The sequence below is a fragment of the Macrobrachium rosenbergii genome, chromosome 15 (assembly GCF_040412425.1).
Source record: "Macrobrachium rosenbergii isolate ZJJX-2024 chromosome 15, ASM4041242v1, whole genome shotgun sequence".
NCBI lineage: Eukaryota > Metazoa > Arthropoda > Malacostraca > Decapoda > Palaemonidae > Macrobrachium > Macrobrachium rosenbergii.
The window spans coordinates 26,640,563-26,655,176 of NC_089755.1; the positions used below are offsets into that span (position 1 = coordinate 26,640,563).

The 14,614-nt window shown below is 34.1% G+C and overlaps 1 protein-coding gene across 4 annotated transcripts in view; it reads right to left on the reverse strand.

The window, feature by feature from the left end:
* Window positions 1-1,374: 1,374 nt before the first annotated feature.
* The window catches only part of LOC136846473 (plasmolipin-like), an 80,602-nt gene continuing 67,362 nt past the window's right edge, over window positions 1,375-14,614 (reverse strand). For all 4 annotated transcript variants that reach the window (XM_067117278.1, XM_067117280.1, XM_067117279.1 and 1 more), the window contains exons 4-5: window positions 13,051-13,130; window positions 1,375-3,500 (exon numbers count right to left, since the gene is read on the reverse strand). In XM_067117278.1, the coding sequence (XP_066973379.1) occupies window positions 3,299-3,500; window positions 13,051-13,130 (282 nt within the window). In that variant the 3' untranslated portion in view covers window positions 1,375-3,298. The remainder of the gene's footprint in view (window positions 3,501-13,050; window positions 13,131-14,614) is intronic.

Genomic DNA, 14,614 nt, shown 5'->3' on the forward strand with positions numbered 1-14,614 from the left:
TGGTTGCATTCTTTTCAACAGAAGTCAAAGTCTGTTAATAAATATCTTGTATTTTTCCAGACTCAGACATATCCAATTACACAATGAAATCTTAAAAGCTGAAGTCTCTCATGTTGAGGTGTCAGTTATGTATTTACAACTCTAATTAAAAGAATTCTAAATTCATTGTCATTTTTAAACAATGCACAAATTGTCCACCTAACTGTCTTAAGTCCTGTTATTATGATCTCTACTCCTAATGAATTCCTTATGTAATACAATTATGAATCTAATACCAGCACCATAGCTCAGTAAGTAGATACTGTAGCTTAGTTTCTTATAAAACTCAGGTTACTCCTCTTGTAACATGCAAGAAAAATGTTAGCACCCTACACTTTCATCACTATTTTGGAGTACCTTAAAAATACTGCTCCACAGGTGATTTCTTTCAGCATCTTGTAAATACTGTACTTGTCCTCTACTAACCCTTAAACGCCGACTGGATGTACCATATGTCGACTAAAATTGTCTGTTGGGTGCCGAGTGGACGTACGGTACGTAGACTACAAAAAATTTCAACCTTCGGTCAACTTTGACTTGACCAAAATGGTCAAAAAACGCAACTGTAAGCTAAAACTCTTACATTCTAGTAATATTCAATCATGTACCTTCATTTTGCAACAAATTGGAAGTCTCTAGCACAATATTTCGATTTATGATGAATTTTTGAAAAAACTTTTTCCTTACGTCTGCACGGTAACTCGGCCGAACATCTCAGAAATTCTTTTGTCACTTTGTCGTAATGTTTGCACCGTTTTATATTAGTCGTTACATAAAGTTTTATATATGAAAATGTGCGCATTTTCATGTAGAATACAACAAAAATAACTCATGGTTGTAGCTTTTATCAGTTTTGAAATATTTTCATATAAATCACAATAAATAGAAAAAATTCTACCTTCAGTCAACTTTAACTCGACCGATATGGTTGAAAACTACAATTGTAAGCTAAAACACTTACAGTCTAGTAATATTCAATCAATTACCTTCATTTTGCAACAAACAGGAAGTCTCTAGCACAATATTTCGATTTATGGTGAATTTTTGAAAAAATCTTTTTTTTAAGTCTGCGCGTTACAAATTCATGCATCATTTTGTGATAATATTTTCTCTGTTGCTTTGTTCGTTTTACAATTTGTTATAAACCAAAATCATCGCAATTTAGTGTACAATACAAAGAAACAAAAATAACTTGTTAGCCTAAACTGTTTTGCTCACAGCGCAATTTGTATACAATTATATATGAAATTTTTTTTTGCGCTGTCATATATTTCAATATTTATATGTGATAATAGTATTTTTTTTTCATTTCTGATGGTTGCAGACTAAACTTCAGGCAATGAGAAAAAAAGGAGCCAAAAATGAACTCTTAATCTTAAAAACTAAGCGTGCTGTGATTTTTTGAAAAAAAATTTTTTTCCGCTTCGGCGCTAACTCCCGAACGCCGCCGGCATACGACAGACACTTTTGTAAATAGAAGCTCAGCGTTTAAGGGTTAATGCACCAAAAAGTGCCTTCATTGACACAATGGCTGCATAATTTTTTACCAGAAACAAGCAATTTCCTTGTTTCTGGTCATTCCTCCATGCATTTATCAAGGTTATACATCAAAGGCTCTTTGAAAACAAACACTTATTAAACAGTCCACATACAAAATACCACACTGCATTTGTATGTTAACCATACAGTATTTTCACTACCAAAATCACTTTTACTTCAGCCACCTATTATCCTTCATTTCTCCCCAAACAAAGGTAAATCTTTACCTGTAAGGTGATTAATGTGAATAAGCAACTTTAGTTATCCCATAAATATTGCTACTTTTTGTAAACTCTGCCAGCAAAATGATGCCAGGCAATGCACTTGTGTCACAGAGACCTAAGTTTTACAAGTCTTGAAATCATTCAAGAGGAGCATTTGCTGACTGACATTTTTAGAGATGTTACTTCTGTCCAGCCTGCTATATATGGTGCTGAATTATAAATTTTCACAACCACCTTCAAATGTAAACAGGGCTAACTTCAATATTACAAATAAAATTTACAAAAAAAAAAAAAAGGTACAACCCTAAAACTGAAAAATATTCTGAACACCTGTACCTGATCTACAAAAATACAGCACAGTACTTCACTAGACTCAACTCATTTTTTTTTTTTTATTAAAGCTTACCTTTCAATGATATGAAAAAGTTTTAATCCTTGCCTTGAAATTTAGCCAACACCCTTTCTGCTGCAATACCAACTCAACATCCTAGCACAGTACTTATTGGACAAAGCACTAACCTAATGTGTATTTCTCACTGCTCCTTGAATTCACATATAAAAGTAATTTCTATGCTAAGGATCACCAATGAACTACTTTAAGATCTAAGCTCACACTTCCAATTTTTGCACACGGGTACTACACATAACACACTAGGTTATGTTTGTAGAAATGTACAAAGGAAACACATAAATGTATTACATATAATGGTTGTGGGCATGGAAGATAAGCCATCATAGAATGCATGGTACAATAATTCAATAGGGATATCTATTCAGCTTTCTAAGTACAATGCATTGTACTGCTGTTTTGAAGTAGCTGAAAAAACTTTCTCCTGATGCACTAATATATTTGCAGTACTCCTGTTTGTCAAGAATACTTGGGACAAAATAATCTGACTAAGAGGCATGTAAGTACACAGAGCAGCAATCCATTCTTCTGCCATGGGTGAAACTGATGTTTGCAAAACTTAATGTTTCCTTGACATTAAAATATATTACCTGTAAATGTACTGAAATCAAACATGTTTTATTAAATAGTTTACCATCTGGAACACAACAATTTACAAATGAACTTCAATGACGGAGAACACCCTTGCTTACACCTTTAGTTACAGATAAAGAAAGATGAAAACACTGCTCTGCTTCTTCCAAATTGATGCAAACAGCCATCCCTTATTTGATTCATTGGGATCAGCATCTATTAATATAACAGCTGAACAGATAAGCACACTGATACATATTTGTACATTTTTTTTCTGGTATGTCCAGTTTAATTTCCAGGCTTGTTCTGATCACTAATTGTCATATTTGGTACTCTTTTAAATAAAAACTTTCGTGAGGGGCATGTACATGAACTTTCATTGATAAAATTATACTGTACTGTTATTGAAGAACCTTTCCTCGTACAATTGGGAAATACAGAAAACTATAAAAAATATTAAATTCTACACGCTTTAGAAATTAATGTAGTCTGTCAAAAACACTGAAAATAAAACTTAATATTTCTGTGTAGTTGCAGTGGTAGTAGTGGTCGTTCTTGTAGTAGTAGTGGTAGTAGCAGATGTATCCCACCTCCTCATAAAAGGTAAGGTTGCACCACCAGAACGCCACTTAGTGAAATTCAAATAAGCATTAAACCCATAAAGACACATGGCTATGAAGCTGAAAAAAGCCGCTGCTGCAAAAAGCTCACCATTCCTGAAACAAGTTTAAATGTTATAATGATATACTGCATTATATTGTATTGGTGTGATAATTTTCCTTAGTTTAAACAAAGGACTACGCCACTGTGGATACCACTGTGAATAGATGGGACAAATCATATGATATGACTGGTCCTATCTATTTAAATATAACTACATGGATCTGTAAGGTCCAAACTATACAAAGGTGACTACTGTATAACGAATGATTGTCATCATGAATCCATAACTATTAACCTGCTTAATTTTTCACAAGAAAATTTAACATTAACATACTTCAGTTTAAAAAACCAGCTCTAATGAAGAATACCTAAAAATTAGCTTCTTATCTCAGTTACCAAACTATCTTGGACAGTGGTTCCCATTTGGTGGTCCACTGATGACATTTTCCTTACAAGAAAGGTCCAAGCAATGTATTATATACTAAGTAAATAATACATAAAAGCTCAACTGAATGTATCCTTTCTTGATTTTCAAGCCACTGGAATGAAAATGAAAATGCAGGGCTTTTGCAATAAGAACCTACCTTGCAGTGGGTGTCTCATGTAAGAATAAGCCCAAAAAAGCAATAATACACTGGGATCTCAAATTTTTTTGCACATATGTTTCTAAGGATTCTTCTTAACATAATAAAAGCTTGCCAATCTCAATCAAATCAGATAGGGTTTATGGATTACCCTCTTATTCTGTTGAGTGAGTTTTAGTACTGAAAGTGACTACAGTTGTTTTTGTTTTGATTTCAGATGCACCAAACTCAACTCAGTATATCTTCTATACTCTATAAAATAGAAAACTTAAAACAGTTGCATGTAAAATATAAAGCAAACATGAGATTTACCAAACATTTGTGGAACTTGTAAAAACAACTGACAGAGTACCAAGACAAATAATTAAATGGGCATCACAAATGCAGAAGGTACCAGAAAGATCCATTAAGCTAGCAATGTTAGTCTTCCATAACGATAAATCTAAAGTGAAGAGAGGCCCGTGCATCAAAAGATTTTAAGATACATGTTGGTATCCACCAAGGATCAGCACCGAGCCCTTTACTGTTCATCACAGTAAAATAAGGGAGTACAGAAGAGGAGGTTATGCAGGTAACCTAGAGCCAACACCAGAATATGAGAGAGGCTGTGGAAATGTCTAAAGTATGGGAGAGAGGAATGGAAGGGATGGGACTGGAAATCAACAAAAGCAAAATAAAGTTTATGGTGACTAGAAAGAAAGCAAGGAAAAAGTCAATCATTAAAGTTGCCTTGTAACTGCTGTGGCAGAGGTGTGTGGGGAAATTTGCACTGAATGTAATAGATGGTGTCATTTGAGGGGCCCAGGATTACAAAACATACACTGATTAAGATCTCTGATGCCTAACATGCATTACAAGAGCAAATGGAAAAGGATGGGGAATTGAGGACCCCACTGTGATATGCAGGTTTTACAAGAGATAAAGCATTTCTGTTGCCCAGGACATAAACTAAACTGTGAAGCAGGAATTGACAGCAAAGTTAGGAGAGTACCTGCAATGAATGATAAAAAAACACCACTAGACTACTAATAAATAAAAAATAGTGTCTCTTTTATATAGAATAGAATAGCATACAGAATTTAGGCCGAAGGCCAAGCACTGGGACCTATAAGGTCATTCAGTGCTGAAAGGAAAATTGAAAGATAGAAGGTTTGAACGGTGTAACAGGAGGAAAACCTCGCGGTTGCACAATGAATCAGTTGTTAGGAGAGGGTGGAAAGTCAGATGGAAAGAGAATATGAACAGAGGTACAGCAAAAGGAATGAAAGAGGTTGCAGTTTGGGGCTTTTATGTAGAGAGCAAAGTCTTATGAGGGTATATAAGGCCTGTACTACTCTAAGTAACAGCAACATCAGTGTTGACATGGAACACTGAAATTTTGAAAATGTGACACTGAATGTTAATATTCCTGTTCAGAGTGTACTGCAAATGAGTAATTAGTACTGTAGTAGAAAGATGTGGTATCAAGAGGCTTGAAAAAAAGACAAGACGATTCCAAATATGTGATAAGTAGGGATGAGGGACAAGGAACACTGGTCAGAAAAGCAGTAAAAATGGAAGTAGAAGAATGAAAACCTATAGGAAGTCCCAGGGAATCATGGATAAACAGCATAAGACAGAACAGAACTCATTCCAAGTCTAACCCCTTCAAGATGTTTATGATGGCAACTCTACATGTTAAACAATCTACCAGTATCATGTATTGTTAGCATTATTTATTAGTTTAACCAGACTAATAAGCTAGTTTATTCACCTCTCACAGGGTTGGCTTGATGGATTTGTCTTTATTAACAATTAAGTTTAGATTTTACTTACTAAATTACAGACCTTTGAAAATCTTATAATTGTTTAAATTGAAAATTACATACTGTATATAGATTCCTGCAAAATTTCTTTAACCAATTTGTTTTCAAAGCTTGATATTTGTTATTAATTATAGTACTTTGAACATTCACACAAAAAATGTTAAACTGTTAGTGTTACTCTACAGTCTATGAATACAGTATAGTGATTGGGTCATGTGGGCTAGTCATCTAATATCCATGGGTAAAATTAGAGTACATAATTTTAAGAAGAGTCAGCATTATCTGAATTTTTCCTTTTGATATCACAAATTCCACATTCCAACGTTGGGCCTGATTTGTTTTAATTTGTTACTATCATGTTCACTATTCCACATATTCTTCCATTAATTCATTACAAAAGGTTTTAGAAACATCATGTAATCACTAAAGTGCACTAATAGGAACATTTGCATGTGATCTTCTAATGGTAATTGCAGTTTTGGCTGCTTTACAGGCTTCATTTCCTTTTATGCCTACATGAGCAGGAATCCAACATTTTTACCATCCAACAGTGAAAATTTGCCTTTTTGTGTGTGGATATTTTTTGAATTATAATTTTCTAGAGTTTCTAAGGCTATTCTAGAGTTGCTAAAAATTACAAATTTCTGTGATGGTATATATATCTATAACAATTTTAATAGATGGATCTACTGCACATAATTCTGCTGTGAAAACAAACACTGTTAGGCAGGAAAATTATGTTTTGTTGGGTGATATAACTGCATATCCTACACTTGACAAAGACTTGGAACCTTCAGTGTAATTGCTTAGTTTTTTGTTGGTGAATCACTTGCTTGTAATTTTACTTCACTGAACATTACTATGAAGTCATGAGGAGTTAGAAGTTTGCCAATTTCAACTTATACAGTATACAAGAGTTTGAGGAAGATTTAAAAGTTCCAGTGCATACCCTGAGTCTCAAATTATGAACTGAATCCACACTTTTCAAAGTTGTATCTGAGGCTGAACTGTACGTCTAACATCAATAGTCCTAACAGTTGCTTTGAACAGTGATGTCAGGGTTGGTCTATCAGCAACCCAATTTGTGAGGCAATTTTTTTTTTTTACCAAATTTAATGCATTTCTGCATTTGGCAATATGGGCTTTCCAGTGCAAGTGTGTATCACTCTCTAACCTCTAAGTGAATCTCTTCATTTTTCCATTTTACATTTTAATGGGCTATAACTACTATGGTCTTTTCTATAGAGAACTGTGGAAGCTAATGATGAGGCCTGTGTGTCTCTTTTTCTCAAACATTACAGATGATACATTTGGCATGCCTTGTGTCTGACACTGTGTAATACTGTATATAGTAAAACAGTCCATGTAAATATTTTTTATTCTAACTGGTACCTGAGAACAGATGCCAGTGTAAAAAAGGTCCTACCAAGACCACTTCCCCGTAGGTCTCAGTTTTCAAGTGGGAAAGACTTTAAATATCATCAATTTGCAATTGAAGGGCATAGTCTGTTAGAAAATTTTCATTACTGTTACCTGCATGTGGTATCAATAGCTTTTTGCATATCAAAGAAAACAAGCATTGTTATTTATTTGCATGCAAATCCTCTACAGATGTGATCTGAAGGATATAGTAAAGCTGTAAAATAAGTCAATATCTCTCGACTTTATGCATGTGTCATACAAGTCATGCATTTACTATTTCTCTAAAAATCTGCATAAACAACTTTTTAGGGACATTGATCTGCCACTATTTTCATTACACGAGTCTTTACTTTTGACTTGAAGATGAAAATAATTTGGACATAATGCCTATCTTCAGTGAACAAATTTCTGAGCCCCAAATTATTACAAAACTGTAAAATGTACAACTTAGCTAATTTTGCTGTATATTTGATCATTTCAAAGGCAATAATCTAATTCATCCAACCTAGATTTTCTACTGTAATATACATTTTCTGTCATTCTAAAATTTAGTACCTAGGTTCAATTTAGCTATGGTGTTTAAGAAAGTGTTCATATAATACTCTTAATTGCTGCTTATGTTTGCAAAATTTTCTCCTAATATGTTGATTATTTCTTAGAGAGTAAAGAATCTAGTTTCCTTTTTCAATATACTGTGTCCTAGTTTTTTGAATAATGTCCCATTTATTTCCCTGAATATTTGCTGTAATTTTTGTAAATGCGTAAGTCTGTAATGTCTAATAATACTGTCCCCATATTATTATTCTTACTTGTATATCTTCTTTCCTAAACTCTGAGTCTGTTGTATATCGCTATCAGGGTATCAACTTCTATTATTATTGTAATAATTTTTAACAGATTTTCTTCTAGTTCAAGTTATGACTTATCAATTTTGTTGAACCTATTGTTTAGATTATCTCACCTTATTCCATTTGAATGTTTTTCTTTTAATAATTCTGAGAAAGTATCAGCTCACAATATACTTTCTTTGTTAGGATGTGATTTAGAATGAGGTATGGTTTTATCTGTAGCATTTTTGGTAAATGCTGCAGATTTATCAAAAATGATCGCTTAGATATTAAAATGGATGGATTTAACGTGTGTGTAACTGGTACATCATAATGGGGATCATGATTAGAGATTATTTTGTAATAATAAAATTAAAACTGGAAAATGTTTACAGTATGAGTTGTCACATGTTTCATTCAAATCCATGTACCATTTAGATGAACAATGTGTGAAATCCGCTGACAAAAAAGCCCCCTGTGGTTCAGAGAAATACATATTTGCTTCACTGTCATGATCTGTTCTTTGGCATTTCCCAATTAGGGGTCTTAATTGTTCTAACCTGACATAAGTTGTGATATCTATAAGGACTGGTCCAATGTGCAATGAACTGTGTAATAAAAGGAAGTATTACAGTATAGGAGGAAGACTTCTAATATTCTTTCCAGTGTCTCTTCATTGGCTGTTAAGAGCACTTCACTCAAATGATGGGTAAGACCATGCCCCCACTTGGCTCCTGTTTTGTACTGAGTCTTGTCACTACTCTCTTTCAGTATTAGTACTGTTACTCGTGTTCTCATATCCAGTTTGCCTTTCTTTGCTGGTGAAGTGCAGTAGAAGCAATTTTTCTTTTCTTTTGTTCAAGAATATGTAGCATTAGTGGCATTGCTTAATTACCAAGGTTCCTTTTTCTTTGCTGCAATGGGACATTTTTTCAGTTGAAGTGAGGAAGAGACTTTTCTTTACTTGATGAACTAGTGCACAGAATTGTTCATGTGGAAATTCATACTGAGCTACAATATTGAGGTATAGCTTTTTCAATGAACACCTTTAATCTCTTGATTCTGCAACCTTTTGAAAGCAACAAGAAGTTGTCCATTAGTGATCAGAGTTCTCTTAGAAATTAAATGAGACTGGAAGAAGAGTCATGATTTCAAACCTTCCAGTGATCATTCTTGGGAGCAATTCGATTCCAGATCTAAGAAATGCTAGATATCAAAGGAATCAAGCCACATTAATTTTAAAAGACCCAAGCTGCTGTAGTACATCTGCCTCCAGCCGATCCAGCACTCCCAATGATCTGAGTCATCTTGTATCAGAGGCACTCTAGTGCTATTGGCCTGAGCCAAACCAGTGGTTCTGTTCCCTAGCTGATAAAGTACTTGTTGACTCAAGCTGCTCATCTGTTAGGAAGCTGAGCCAATCCACTGATAACAATCTGAGCTGTGCCATTTCAAAGGACCTAGGCTGTGCCACACTTTAGTCTGGAGTTGATCCATTATTTCTGACCCAAGCTGCTACAGGATTACTGACCTGGGCTGCTCATTTGCAAGGGTCAGAGCCAGTCCATTGTGAGGATCCAAGTAGCTCCTCTGTCAGGGAACTTAGTTGTGTCATTTCAAAGGAACTGAGCTACATGAGTACTTCTGGCCTGAACCAATCAAGGATTGGTGACCTAAGCCATTCCAATACTAGACCCATGCTAAGTACCTAAGCCACTCCTCCTTTAGGGATCAAATATGAAGGAACCAAAGTGCTTTACTTCTAAGGACTAGAACTGCTACACTATTATCCGTGACTTACTCCAATCCAAATACATATGCTTTATTGTGAAGGAATCAGATTTTTCCATTGTCAAGAGCACCAAACTTTTACTGCACCACTCAGTTATTGTAATGAAACGAAGTATTCCAGTGATTTAAGGCACACTGGCAATAAGGATGATCTAGGCTCTGATCATTAGCAGCTTTCCATGACACTGACAAGAAGCAAACACTGCTGATCAGCTTGTGGCTGACAGAGCAAGATTTTTATTCAAGAAGAATAAGACTTTTTATCTTTTCCTTCACCCTTCAAAGACTTCAGATAAGAACCAGATGCCATGGGTTCCTTGCAAGGGTTGCAAGAGAGACCAATCTTTTACTGTTTAGACTAGAATTTTCTTGTTTTTAGCTTTGAGAGTTGTCAGAAACCATGTGAGCTGGTCTTGGCTCAGGTACAAATAGTTAAATCACCAGTCAAGTCAAATGATGGCTTACTAACTTTTGATTTTATGTTTGCCATGGCAGCACTAAACATAAGAAAGGAACTGACAGAGACTATAATAAGTCTACATTTCCTGACCTGTTCTCCCTACCAATTGAATTACTGAATTTTTGTTGAAGCTTGCCATCCTCTTTCATATGAGTATACAGAGATCCTGTCAACTGATCCTCACCATCAGCCTTTTCCTCTTCCTCTTTCAAAGTTTACAGCTGTGAGAGGAGGTATTTCAGAAAAATACTCAATTTGTCACAACACACTTGCAAGAATGGGCTTGACTAACAACCAGTGCTGTACTTTTATCCAGGGCAACTTCATTGTGAATTAATATGGAATATGATTCTTAAAGTTAAGCAAATCACTATAATAATAGGTGCTTGCAAAATAACGCATGATTGACACCCTTAGGTTGAAACCCACATGCACAGCAATACAAAATTGTTATACTAGAAAACCAGCTGAACAAAGAGAGCTAGTACAGTACAAAAAAGAACAAGACAGAATTTTATGGTTCATAGGAATACTGATGATCTATAAACTATAAAACGAAGAAAAGCAAAAGATGAACTAGCTTACTTTCAAGCAAAACTGTCAAATTCCTAAAAAACTCAAAAATTTAGCTATAAAAGTCACCCAAAATCTATGAAAAAAGATAATCTAATCACAACTGTTGCTAGTGATCAAAATTATCATCAAGTAGTTTATCTACACTAATTAATCAAAATACTTTAACTCTAATTGTACTGGTTTGCAAGGTTTGTCTTTAATAATAGAATTAGATTTGTCTAATAATTTGCAATTACAGTACTTAAAAAAATTAACTGAAAATGATGGTCCTCACAAAAATTTCCATTAATGATTCATTTCTAAAACTTGACATTCTCTGTTGACTGAAGTTTGGACATTCACATATAAAGACCTATTGGTGTTGGTCTGCATTCTCTGCATACAAGGATTAGGTCATGTGGACTATTCGTCCAGTATCAATTGGTTAAGTGAGTGTGACCAATTCAAAGAGATAAAAATTACTCCAGTGTGGCATTTTTGGTATTAAGAATAAGTAACACCTCTACTTAAGACTTTTACTTGGTGGACTTCCATACTTATCAGCTAGCAAATTATGATTAATTTTTCCTATGCAAACATTTAGATGTGATACAATTTTACATAAATCTCTTAAATTGAATGGCACGTGTAAAGTACAGGTTAATTTACGTTAAAAACTATGTGGAATTTCTGTTATCAGTAACACATCTTCAAAATATTAAAGTGCAGGCTGTATTAGTGTATAGGGTCTTTGTTACTTAATGGACTTCATTTCTCATCAGAAGGCCAGACATCACACTATCTGTTAAGGGGATCGGCCGCCTAAAAACCAATAATCTTTGCTACTGAAAAATTCAACCATAGGTTCAAGTCCTGAAATATTATGCTAAAATTTATATTTCTCAGTTATGGCCAAAATGTTCAACTATATACCCATAAAACACCAGTGAAATGGTTTTAGAGATAGTTTTTGCGATATATATCACTGAAAACTTCCTGAGAAATGTTAGGTTTATCCTCTGGTTTTAGTTATTCCTAGCTTTGACAACTACTTTATTATGCACTTTTCTCATTATGCCTATAAACTTCCCAAGCTAGAAGGTACGTTTTTATTCTCAACACTTGACTGAACTCTGTATTTTCACATTTTTTTCCGTGCCTAAAAGGTCCAAGAGTTCACTTCATGCTTTTTTGAAAAGCCAATGGAAAAGTTCAAAGTAGAAGAAAGAGTTCAAGAAATTGTCTTGAGAATGGAGCTGAGAGAGAGAGCTGTATTTCAAACGGCACAGGCAGCGTGTTTTCAGAGACCAAATCATCCACCCCTAAAGTCACTTTTATTTGTTCGTCACTACCAAAGGGCAAAGATATTTTAAAAAAAAAGCAGTAGCTCGGAGGCTGATATTATAGACGATCCTGAAAATACAATGATCATAATAAGTGAAGCAAGATTGATGAATTACTTGAATCACGAATAATTGTGAATGAAAGTCATTCCCAGGATCCATTTGGCAAGGGATGGATTTGAGACACTAATAAAAAGTGTAGGCAACTATGATACCTAGAGTAATACCTTGCAGCAAGATCAGACAGGTGGGGACCAGGAACCTAAAATTTATGAGAATGTCTTAGGAATAAATAATCAATTAATATTCTTATTTATAATCATTTTGCATTAATTAATACCAAAAAAATAAAAAAAACCATAGAATTAAATAAACAGTCTTTGAAGTCAAATTTTACTTTTTTATGTAACTAAAACTTTGAGTTTCTCAAAACATAAGTTTTTTCTTTTAAAATGCATCTCCTCCTTAGTATTGGACCAATCTAAATGAAATTTTAAATATAACATGGGGAAAAGAGATTAAAACAAAGCCAGATTTTTAATATTTTGATAAATTTTTTTCTGTAACGGGAAAATTTAATAAAAAAAATTCATATCTCGAAAAATAATTGAAAATCAAAATTCTCACCGACCACAAGGAGCTTTATTACTTCAAATTTTATCTATGACATTTTATGGAAAAAAGAAATATGCCCAAGGAATTAATAATTTGTTGTATGCAAAAAAAAAACTGAGAAACATTTAACCCGGACAGACCAGGACTTCCAAAACATAAACTTAATATACATTAAATATTAACAGAAAAGCCAAAACTTACATGTATCTAGCAGCAAAGTCCCCTCCAACACATCCAGCAACAAACCAAAAGAAGGTCCATATTACAGTATAACAAAGTTCCTGTAATTACAGCATGCAGTTAACCAACAGACCTTGAAAATTTTTTGAATTTACAGTATAAACTGCATCTCAGTGTAAAGTTTAATCTAATAATACACTGCATTATTCAATGAAGTTTCATTAAGTCCAAACTAACTGTTACTTGGTTTACTTAAAATAGCCTTTAAAATGACAGATACACTAAAGCCTTTTAGTTCATTTGATAAATAGTCTTTGACATTGGTTTTTCACTACCCAAGCTGAATTTACATCTAAGTAAACAAAGTATTATTCATACTGCAATTTTCATATAAAGGACATTGATACTGTCACCTCTAAAATTGTCCACACAAAAAATTGTACTTAGGTACTGCCAACTGACTGACAAAAATAGTGAAAGATCCACTCTGTTAGCACACAATACATTATACTCTTAATTTCTTTGGAGGCCAATTCTGTGAGGTAAACCATGAGCACTTCGCAAGCACAGAACTTATTTAATTTTTCCAGTTTCTCAACCTTTTAGATATATCCATCCTTGTATGAAGTACTGGAACTGGAATATAAAATTTAGGCCAAAAGCCAAGCACTGGGACCTGAGGTTATTCAGTGCTGAGAATACAATGTTGAAACAATTGTTAGGAGAGGGTGGGAAGAAAGATGGAAGAAAGATGGAAGAAAGAGAGTATGAACAGAGTTATAGTAAAAGGACTGAAAGGGACTGCAGCTAGAGGCCAAAGGGATGATGTAAAAACCTCAAGTAATGCCTACAGTGCACCTCACAGTAATAACCCCCTACGGGGTGTAGGAAGTACTATCCACATATTTATTGAGGTTCTTTCACTATTTATTACTAATGACATTTCCATTCCCTTGGTATCAATAAAACCATTCTTAATCACACCTTGACCTCACATCAATATCATTGATATTTTTCTCTACTTTTAGTTTTCTGTAAAAGAAAACTATTGTGCCGGCTTTATATGTCCATCTGCAATTTATTTTGTCTGCACTTTTTCTGTCCACACTTTTTCTGTCTGCCCTCAGATCTTAAAAACTACTGAAGCTAGAGGGCTGCAAATTGATATATTGATCATCCACCCTCCAATCATCAAACATACTAAATTGCAGCCCTCTACTCTCATTAGTTTTTATTTTATTTAAGGTTAAAGCTAGACTTAATCGTGCATTGACCAGGATGTAGGCCAGGCCACCACCAGGCCGTGGTTAAAGTTTCATGAGCCGCAGCTCATACAGCATTATACTAAGACCACTGAAAGATAGATCTATTTTTGGTGGCCTTGATTATACAATGTACACATTTTTTTACTTGTTTACTCACTTCAATAATATTGTGACACCATTTTACTCTTATTTTTTAAATGTCAATTTGTAACAGATCTCTAATGCTGCTTGATTAAATAACAATCAAAATCTGATATCAATTCTAATGATTTTTGCAGGTGTAATTATATAGCTGCTATTCTAATTAGGATTATAGTTAA